This window comes from Euleptes europaea, chromosome 1, assembly GCF_029931775.1.
Source record: "Euleptes europaea isolate rEulEur1 chromosome 1, rEulEur1.hap1, whole genome shotgun sequence".
In the NCBI taxonomy this organism is placed as follows: domain Eukaryota; kingdom Metazoa; phylum Chordata; class Lepidosauria; order Squamata; family Sphaerodactylidae; genus Euleptes; species Euleptes europaea.
In genome coordinates, this window is record NC_079312.1 from 23,259,512 (window position 1) to 23,270,464 (window position 10,953).

The 10,953-nt window shown below is 47.2% G+C and overlaps 1 protein-coding gene across 1 annotated transcript; it reads left to right on the forward strand.

The window, feature by feature from the left end:
- The first annotated feature begins 216 nt into the window (after nt 1-216).
- LOC130479678 (zinc-binding protein A33-like) lies at nt 217-7,671 on the forward strand. The gene is made up of 6 exons (XM_056852078.1): nt 217-642; nt 3,085-3,180; nt 4,353-4,586; nt 4,907-4,929; nt 5,657-5,979; nt 7,148-7,671. The coding sequence occupies exons 1-6, from the start codon at nt 217-219 to the stop codon at nt 7,669-7,671; spliced, it is 1,626 nt and encodes a 541-aa protein (XP_056708056.1).
- The last annotated feature ends 3,282 nt before the right edge of the window (nt 7,672-10,953 follow it).

Sequence of the window (10,953 nt, forward strand, 5' to 3'; positions counted from 1 at the left end):
TTTTCATTTGTAAACTAGGACATTCCGGTTCAGGGCCTTGTCAAAGAAAGACAGCACAGTTCAGGAAGAAAATAAAGACGTTTGACGGAAGAAGATGAAGACGTTTTGAGATGTTTCCTTGAGGGGGGAGCCAACGTTTTCAAGGAGTCCACCCCACCCAATGGAAACATAGCAGGCCATATCAGGGAGAAGCGGGGCTTTCTTTGACCGCCCGTCATGGCGTCCGTGAGAGAGGTGTCCAGCTTCACTGAGGACCTGCTGTGCCCCATCTGCCTCTCCATCTTTCGGGACCCTCACATGCTCGAGTGCGGCCACAGCTTCTGCGCCCCGTGCCTGGAGCCCTGCATCCCCAAGGGCCAGAGGCGCGGGCTCTGCCCCGAGTGCCGGCGGCCGTTTGCTTTGCGCCGCATGGCGGTCAACCGAGCCCTCTGCAGCCTGGCGGAAAAGGCCCGGCTCCTCAAGCTGGACGAAGGCCCTCCGTTGGTTGGCTCTGCCGGCTGGTACTTCTGCGAGGAACACGAGGAGCCGCTCAAGCTCTTCTGCAGCCAGGACGAGGGACCCGTTTGCGTCATCTGCCGGGACCTGCCTCAGCATCGTGGACACGACTTCCTGCCTATCAAAAACGCCGTGCAGGCCTATCAGGTGAGAGGCACAAAGGCTAGGCTGGGTGGGTCGAGAATGAGGTTTGAGCAGATAAATCAGAAAATGTGGAGAGTTAGGACTCCAGGGCCTTTTCTGAGGAGGCTGAGGTAGAGAGCTGGGATATAAAGAGGAGCTGGAGCTTGGCCTCAGCACCACAATCTGTTTTCAGTGCTAGGACCACGTTGTTCATCTAATGGAACACTATTTCTGCTTGCAAAAGAAGGAGATGCAATTTTCGCTTATTCTGCTTTGTCCATGCTGTCCCTGAGGGTCCGATGAGCCTGGGTGTTGCCATCTCCAGGTTGGGAAAAACCTGGAGATTTTGGGGGTGGAGCCTGAGGGCAGGGTTTGGGGATCGGATGCCATAGAGTCCACCTTCCAAAGGGGCCATTTTCTCCTGGTGAACTGATCTCTGTTGCCTGGAGATCAGTTGTAATAGCAAGAGATCTCCAGCCATCACCTGGAGGTTAGCTAGAGAAGGTAAACACCAATACTATAGGGCTAGGTTGTATAAAGTAATAGTATGAGGCTCTCAATGCTTATCAAAATGCTATATTATGCTTGTTACAAACATGTGGTGAATACATACAGAGTGTCCAAAATTATACAATTCTATACAGTATAACAACTAAGACAATACAAAACATAAAGACAGAGAAACGAAGTAGCTATATCTCTTTGCTACAATAATACCAAAATGTATTATATTTCAGTTCAATTAATAACTTTTTCTTTTCTTTTATAAATTTTGTTTCAATCATCAACTTCTTCAAGGGAACATGGAAGGAAAAATATTGGGAAAAAATGGAAACGCTGTCCGGATGAACAATCGCGCTTTCACTACCAAAGGCAGCTTCTTCAGCCAATAGATTCACATATATTGTTGTTCCTATAAACAATGTATATATTTAAATACAAAAACAATTTGTCTATGTCTCATTCTGTTGCCTGGAGATCAGTTGTAATAGCAGGAGATCTCCAGCCATCACCTGGAGGATGGCAACCCTAGATGAGCCTCAGGAACAAAACTGTGTGGAGGGGGCCAGGAATCAGTTGAGTGCAGCAGGAGGAGGAAAGAGAAAACCAACTCCATGAAATCTGTGGATGAGTGGATACGTGCTAGGTTTTCTAAGGTTCTACCTGGATGGTCCAGGGTAGCCTAGCTCATAGATCTTGAAAACTAAGCAGGGTTGGCCCTGGTTAGGACTTGGATGACCACCAAGGAAGTCCAGGGTTGTTACACAGAGGCAGGCATCAACAAACCACCTCTGTTCATCTGTTTGCCTTGACAACCCTATGAGGTCTTTATAAGTCCCCTGCAACTTGTTAGCACTTTCTACCGCTCACCACCGAATGCCTTTCCCTCATGACTGATAGTTCATAAATTAAATCTGGGGAGAATAAACGTGAAGGGAGAAGCAAGATCACACCTGCTGGCCCCACCCTATGCAAGTTTGTTGAAACACGTGAACAAGATTAAAAATTCACAAGCTGGGGACTTGTGAGAAATTGTGGAGGAGATAGCTTAGAAATCCCATCCTTGCCTCTCCAAAGACTGGAGGAATAGGGCTGGATAGATGCTATAGCAGGCTTTATGTTGCCTTGATAAAGCACAGGTTGAGCAGAAAGTGCACTACAGAAGAAGAAAAAGAGCCAGCAGTGATGCAAGGAAACGGAGCTGGTATTATTTTGAGGGCAGGAGTATACTTGGGTTGACAAACTGCACCTGAGAGTAACCAAGGAGAAGCTTACCTCACCCTTGGGCACTGTCCACATATCCATACAGAGTCTTTCCTAATAGGCAGACTTCCTATTACAGAGTCATGTTTCTTGGAAAATGACACAAGGACTTTGTATCAGATGTGCAATGGGAGTTTTCCTGTTTTCACATGGAAAATCCTTAGGGGTCAACATGTGACATTGGGTTTGTTGGGTTTTGGATAGCGAGTTTCATTGTATTTCAGTCACTCAAGGGTTAAACTGTTTGTAACCAAGCTGACCAGATCAAAGGTGATGTAACCTACAGTATGTGTCAAGTAGCCATTGGTTAAACAGGACAGTTGTAAAAGTATTTGCATACTAGGAGCTTCTTCTTTGTTAAGCTAGAAGAAGCCACCGCCATTAGACTTTAGATTTGACCGTGTGAAGATGTAAAGCTATTGAACTCCCAGCCTCTGGGACGTGATAGGAAACTTAGAATGTAGTAAGAGATTTGTTATTTTACATCCAAGTTACCCTTCCCTGAAGTTAGCAAGTAAAGGTGATTTTTACTAAGAAAAGAGACTGCGAGTCTTTCTTTGTGTGCGTACAACCTTAATTAGCTTCTGCCGTTGATTCCATTAATATTCAACGATCCATTTCCTCTAACAAGGGTAAAATTCCCATCATGCTTCCACCTACTTCAGGTGACTCCAGGTTTGTTTGTTCTGTCCTTCCCTCTAGGATCAGCTGAAAGCATCTCTAGAACCCCTGGAGGAAGGGCTCCACCACCTGAAGAGGAGCCAGTGCCGTCAGCAGGAGAACATTCTAGAACTGAAGGTGTAGTGTGGGTTAGGATGGTTGGCGGGAACATGGTACCTCTGCCCTAGTGGAAACCAGTTGCATCCGTTACCGGTCATCTCAGAATCCACTGTGGATTCTCATTCTGGCTATTTGTTGAATATTATTCTACATATTATATTTGACATTCAGCATTTGCTGTTTGATATTCTGCAGTACATAGGAGGCTGCTTCAGTTCAAGGTAGCGGGGCGAATGACATTTTTGAGGCAAAAGAACATGATTACTTGATTGTTTTTGGTAGTGTCACTATGGGCCTTTCCACACTTTTTTGCTGCAGTTTTGCTTCTAGACTGCTTTGGTTTTTTCCCCCTTTCCTTACACTCAGGGCTTTTCGACTTGTGTTTTCTATTTTGGTCGGTTCTGCCCCCATACTGCTTCGGTTTATCCCCTGATTTCCACATGCATTTTTGTGCCTTTAGTTTTCACTTTGGGTTTTTTAAATTTTGTTTCCCCCCAGTATTCTCAGCTTTTTTTTTTTTTAAGTCTCTATCCGCTTCCCTTGTGGAGATATGTCTTTTTTCTTTTCAGTTTAGAAAAGACTCAACCAAGGGGGGGATTATATTGGTTTATAAAATTATGTCTGGGATAGAGGAAGTGGACTGAGAGAAGTTTTCCCCTCTCACCTAAAATACTATAGAACTTGAGGTCTTCCAATAAAACTGATGGGCAGTAGATTCAGGATTCAGTTTGCAAGATCTGAGCAAGGCTGTTAAGGATGGGACACTTTGGAGGACATTGATTCATAGGGTTGCCATGAGTCGGAAACGACTTGATGGCACTTAACACACACACAGAGATTCAGGATGGACAAAAGGAAATACTGTTTTACACAATAAGTGATTAAAATGTGAAATTCTCTGCCACAGGGTGTAGCGATGGTCACAGGCATAGACAGCTGTAAAAGGTTATTATACAGATACATGGAGGATAGGTCTATCAGTGGCTAAAGGAGACCTCCACATCCAGAGGCAAGAAACCTCTGAATACCAGTGCCTGGAAGCAACATCAGGAGAAGCCCTCAGCCTCTATGCCCTGCTGTTTTTGGCCTGGTTGGGCACTGTGTGAGACAGGATGCTGGGCTAGATGGACCACTGGTCTGATCCACCAGGGATCCTCTTATGTTCGTTTATGACACCTGTTCCCTTTCAGACCTGCTCTGAGTCCTTGTCCGATCACGTCTCTGGGGAGTTTGTGAAGATGCACCAGTTACTGACTGACAGAGAGTATAGTTTAAAAGTGGCCCTGGAGCATCAACGAGAAAAGAACCTGGTCCAAATGGAAACCAAGCTGAAAGAATTGAACTGGAAAGTGGCGTCTTGGTCGGAGACACTCTGCCGAGTACGGTCGGGGCTTGAATGCAAGGATCACATCAGTTTCCTCAAGGTGAGAGGGACCCACCCATGTCCAGAGTGCTTGGGGACAACGGGAAAGATTGATTGAGGCCATTTTCACATGAGACCTATGACATTCTCTCATCCTTTCTGTGCCTTGTGTGGTTATTATTAATATGGGATAGAACACCTTCCATATGGAAAAATACAATGTGCATGACAAGACAGCAAGAAAACCCTTGCTGTATATTTTGGACCCCTTGACATAATTTGTACCTAATGGCCACAGAGCCTCTGTTAGAGGTGGATTAAAAGGGAGCAATTTCGAGTTCTTCTCTCACCCACCCCCCTTTTCTGTTTCTTCTTGTCCAGGAAGCAAAGGAGTTACTGGAGAGGTGAGTTGTTCCTTGCTTTTTCTGAGGTACCAAGTAGTCTAAGGTATTTTATGCATGGGAGTTTTACCTGAGGTTCACTGCTGGCTGGACCCACACTTTCCTGTTGGGAATCTATGCGCCAGCAGTCTCTAAGCTCCAATCAAGTCTCAGCCCTTTAAATGCTGCTTTGTAATTGACTTACTTGTAGTGCTTACTGTGAAAGAAAATACCACCCCTCAAACCCAAATGCCTAAGGTTGCCAGGTCCCTCTTTGCCAGTGGCAGGAGGTTTTTAGGGCAGAGCCTGAGGAGGGCGGGGTTTGGGGAGGGGAGGGACTTCAATGCAGCTTTGGCAATTGGACTTTAGGGCATTGAAGTCCCTCCCCTCCCCAAACCCCGCCCTTCTCAGGCTCTGCCCCAAAAACCTCCCGTCGTCGGTGGTGAAGAGGGACATGGCAACCCCAGGAGGTTGGGATTTGGAGAGGGGAGGGACTTCAATGCCATAGAGTCCAATTGGCAAAGCGGCCATTTTCTCCAGGGGAACTGAACTCTGTCGCCTGGAGATCAGTTGTACCAGCAGGAGATCTCCAGCCACCACCGGGAGGTTGGCAACCCTACCCTGGTGGCGAGTCGAAGTTGTGCCTGTGTGTCCTCATAGGATTGCCCTTAAAAACAAACACTACTTAAACTCAGTTTGGGAAGACAATCTTTCTAAAATGACTGACACTCTGGGAACTCTCCCCCAACAGAGTACGCAAGGAGCAAGGGACCCCAGCAGAAGAGGAAGAAGAAACCGAAGTGGAGATGGCAGAAGAAGGGTTGGGGGCTAGCGGTGATGACACAGATGAATATGAGAATGAGGCAGAAGAGGGGAACAATGTAGAAGAAGATGAGGAGGAGGAGGAAGAAGAGGAAGAGGTTGAAGAAGAGGAGGAGGAAGAGCAAGAGAAGACGGTAGAGGCAGAGGAGGATGACGAATTTGGAGTTGTGCCAGTAGACTTGAACCTGGGTGAATTCAAGGGACCTCTGCAGTTCTATGCCTGGAAGGAGCTCTTGGGTACAGTACACCCAGGTGAGGAGACATCCGGGGGCAATCTGGGAATAGGGTTTCCTTGCATGGCAACTGTACCACAGTCTGAAAATACAAAAAGGTTAGTTGTCTAGACCTCGCTTTTATTACTCAGATGTTCTGACACAGAGATCCACCCCTTGGTCTAAAAAAAACACATATTCTGGTACTTCCTTGTGTGGTGTATCAGTTTGAGTCTGGAAACTGACAGAAATACATACCTTCCCAATTTTGAGCAAAGAACAGGCTGGATCCCACAATTTGCAAGTGCAAGGAACACAGATCTGTCCTGTGTTTCCTTTCCCCCAGTAGTCTTTGATCTGCAACCATCGTTCGATCCAATGCAGTGGGATCTTAAAATTGTGCTTTTGGGTTATCTAAAAGATCTCGTTGTCGGTAATGATCTTGAGTTAATACTTTGTTTCATGACCACCCAGAACAAAATCTGCTTTTTTTCTACTGTAAATCTGATAGCTCATCTATGAATGGGTTGGTATGAACAGTTCAGAAAAGTCGCTTTGTCTAAATAGAAAGAAGAAGGGGTTCAGGCTGATCGATTTGTTAAAGAGTGGGTTTTACTGTCAATTGAAATACTTGAAGCTGCCTTATACTGGACCAGATCCTTGGTCTATCAAGTATTGTCTACTCAGGCTGGCAGCGGCTCTCCAGGGTCTCAGGCGGAGGTCTTTCACATCACCTACTCGCCTAGTCCCTTTAACTGGAGATGCCGGGGATTGAACCTGGCACCTTCTGCATGCCAAGCAAGGGCTGTACAAACTGAGCCCCTCCCCAATAGCCTTACTGCATATTACAAAACAACTCTTTTTTGTTTGTTTCTGTACTCGATTAATTTTTGTGTATTGATTTAACAATGAAAAGGTATTATTAATAAGGTCTATGAGTGACATTTGATAAATTCCACCAAGTCCCATGATCCCCAGCACACTACATATTACAAAACAACTGTTTTGTTTCTGTACTCAATTGATTTTTGTGTATTAATTCAGTGATGGAAAGGTAACAGTTGATAAATTCCACTAGGTCTCATGATCCCCAACGTCCTATTTTTGGTGGCCAAAGAGGACCCCCTTCGTCCTTTTTTGGCAGCAGGAAAACTGGTTGGATTCACTCCATTTTCTCTCCTTTGTTTTCTACCCCCCCCCCCCCCAAGTCCCTGCGTGTATCACTTTGGACTGCAACTCTGCCCACCCCAGCCTGATACTTGTGGAGGAGGCTACAGGCATCAAGTTCAGCCCCGGGCGACGCTTCTGGCGCCGAAAGCCCGAACGCTTCACCTCGAGCCCCTGCGTGGTGGGGCGGAAGGGCTTCACCACAGGGCGCTTCTACTGGGAGATCCGTGTCGGCGAGAGCCTGGGCTGGGTGGTCGGGGCCGTGAAGAGGTCCGTGAAGCGCAAGAAGCGCCTGAATTTCCAGCCCAAGGAAGGTGTGTGGGCGATTGAGCTGCGAGCTGGGGAGTACCAAGCTCTGAGCGAGCCCCGGAGCCCGCTCTTCGTCTGTGGGAAGATGGAAAAGGTGGGGGTCTACTTGGACTTTGAAGGGGGGCAGCTCTCCTTCTACAACAGCAGCAGCATGAGCCACCTCTACACCTTCCAGGAGTCTTTCCGTGAGGAGCTGCTTCCCTTCCTTAGCACCCAAAGCAGCCACCCCCTCTCTGTATGGGACCTGGAGCTCTGACTCCTGCCCCCCACCCCGCCAGCTTAGATTGTATGGCTAAAAAAAGAGATGTGCATGGATATAGTTAGACACAGGAAGCTGTTTGAACGTGGGGCTTGTTGTTAAAATAGAGGGGACCTTCATTTTAGTTCTCATTGTCGACAGGAAATAGATTTCCCACAGATCTGAAACTATAAGAAACGCTGTTATCATTATCCTCAGTGCTCCATATGACAGAAGAGGAGAAGACTGAGAGGGGATATGATAAGCATCTTCAAGTAGTTGAAGGGCTGTCATAGAGAGGATGGTGACGAGTTGTTTTCTGTTGCCCCAGAAGGTCGGACCAGAACCAACAGGTTGAAATTAAATCAAAAGAGTTTCCGCCTAGACATTAGGAAGAAATTTCTAACAGTTAGAGCAGTTCCTCAGTGGAACAGGCTTCCTCAGGAGGTGGTGGGCTCTCCTTTCCTGGAGGTTTTAAGGCGGAGACTAGATGGCCATCTGTCAGCAATGCTGATTCTATGACCTTAGGCAGATCATGAGGGAGAGCATCTTGGCCATGTACTGGGCATGGAGCAGGGGTCACTGGGGGTGTGGGGGGGAGGAAGTTGTGAATTTCCTGCATTGTGCAGGGGGTTGGACTAGATGACCCTGGTGGTCCCTTCCAACTCTTATGATTCTATGAGCAATTAGAATGTGGGGCTAGGAATGGGATGACCCGACCCGGGTTGAAACGGCCTCTTCTGCTGTGAAACTCACACGGTCACTTCCAACTAAACCCTGTCGCCTCCATCTAGCCTACCTCATAGGGTTGTTGTGAGAATAAAGGGTTTATTTTATCCTACCCTTTGCTATAGCATAACAATAGTTATAGATTTTTTCTCACCTCTGTAGCCCTTTGTTGTGGCATTAGCCGCGCTAGCAGAATCCCCCTCTTCTGCATGCCACTTAAAGGTCCGGGAGACCAGTCCTCTTCTGGGTCTGGTCACCCCATTGCTTTCCACGCTGGTGAGCCGGAAATAAGCACTGGGTCTGAGATTTTTTAGTAGATGAGTCAGGCCTAGTTCCTCCTTGGGAAAAACCCGTCCTGTCCTCACAAGCCGTCAATATGACCTCCGTTCCAAAGGCTCAGAGTGTGGCCTACAGGGACAGGATCCAGCAACCTGCTATTAAGCATGTTTTCATCTGGTCAGTGTCCAGAGGGAAGACCACCTGGGAGCCTTTTGAGGCCTCCCTTGAGTTTCCTTACAGAGATGTTGGGTATCAATATCTAGTAGCAGGGCTGTGGGGAGAGATTTTGCTTCCCTCACAAGGCATCAAAGATTTGTGATTATAGAAGGGTTTCATGTTCTCAGTCGAATTAAAAAAAAATTTAAAAAATTAATTTAAAAAAAAAACAGACTAGAAGATTTTGGTTGGCACTTGCGGTCTATGTGAGACTCCCTCATTTTCTCTGCTGTTAACCTTTTGTGCCAATTTAGATCTTAGTGACCTTGCACGCCAGCCCCCACACTCCCTGTCCTAATTTTATGTCAAAAATACTACTCGCTTTGTGCAAATGAAGATTAAATTGCGTGCCCTTCCCAACTGTGAACAGTTTGAACTCTGATGCACTTTGAAGACAGCAGCCGCTGCTGCATTCCTGATTTGTACACTTGTCCGCTCCTGTGTAACTTTCGAGCACCCTCTCTCAGTGGCAATAAACTATAGTCATCTCAAGATTCGCAGCGTTATGCTTATCTGCTGTTTCCAGGTTGATGCCATATGTTCCCTGGGGGGATCATCGGAGGCACTTTCAGCTGTTTGAAAACCAGCCGTGCTTTCCTTAAACCAACAGGCTTGCACCCAATCTTCAACCTTGTGTAAATCAACAGAAGTGCATGGACCAGTGTTTCTGAACTGGTGTGAGAGAGCAATTTGTACCGGCTGCATTTGGTACCACTAAGAATTCGAAAAAACAAGTCCCTCCTCTCAAGGCCGGTGCCAGCATATCCGGGGGGGGGGGGGCAGCTACCAGAAACAGGGCTGCTGACCCCCTCCCAAGCATACACGTGCTCCCAAATGTACGCATGGCCAGACCTTTTGAGGAAATGACTACAGGATTTGTGGATGGCTCTGAACATGGGCGGTGGGTAGGGTTGCCAGCTCCAGGTTGGGAAATACTGGGACATTTGGGGGTGGAGCCTAAAGAGGGTAGGGTTTGGGGAGGGAAGGGAAGGAACTTCAATGGGGTATAATGCCACAGAGTCCACCTTCCAAAGCGGCCCTTTTCTCCAAGTGAACTGATCACTGTCACCTGGAGATCAGTAGTCATTCCAGGAGATCTCCAGCCATCCCTGGATGTTGTGGATCACCTGGATGTTGGCAATCCTAGTGGTGGGAGGCCTCATGACTGGACAGGAGAAGAAAATAAAAGCAGGTGGGAGGAATGTGGATGGGTAAGAGGGGAGGAGGGCATGAGTGGGGGGCAGAGGAGAGGGAGAGGGGGCCATGGGAAATCTCTGTCCAGGGCCTTTGAAAACCTGGAACTGGACCTGCCTCATTTATACCTTGATGTAAACCCTACAAATTTCTGCTCGTATTCAAAAGTTACCCCGCAATGATATGTTATGCAGGTGGTCTGTGGCTGGATGCCCCAACAGATTTGTTTTAAAGCGACTGTGAATGTGGGAGGGGGGAGGAGCAGATTTCATCAGAGCAACGGTAATGGAGGATGGAGGATTTGATCCTCGCTCCTCCATGCTGTTCCCCAATCTAAATCACAAATTACCTGTATTACTTTTTCTCCCTCTCCCAAAATACTAAAACGCGGGGTCATCTGCTGAAGCTGGAGAGATTCAAAACAGATAAAAGGAAGTATTTTTTTTCACACAACGCATAGTTAAATTGTGGAAACCCCTGCCCCAGGACGTGGTGGTGGCTGCCAACTTGGAAGGCTTTAAGAGGGGAGTGGACATGTTCATGGAGGAAAGGGGTATTCATGGCTACTAGTTAAAATGGATACTAGTCGTGATGCACGCCTATCCTCTCCAGGATCAGAGGAGCATGCCTATTATCTTAGGTGCTGTGGAACACAGGCAGGATGGTGCTGCTGCAGTCATCTTGTTTGTGGCTTCCTAGAGGCACCTGGTTGGCCACTGTGTGAACAGACTGCTGGACTTGATGGGCCTTGGTCTGATCCAGCAGGGCTTTTCTTATGTTCCTACTTCCTCCCCTCCTCACAAAATCAACAGCAGTTTTGAGGTGTGAATGCCAAGAGACAGCCCAGATTCCCACATAAGGAGTTGTTCAGTCTGATCAGTG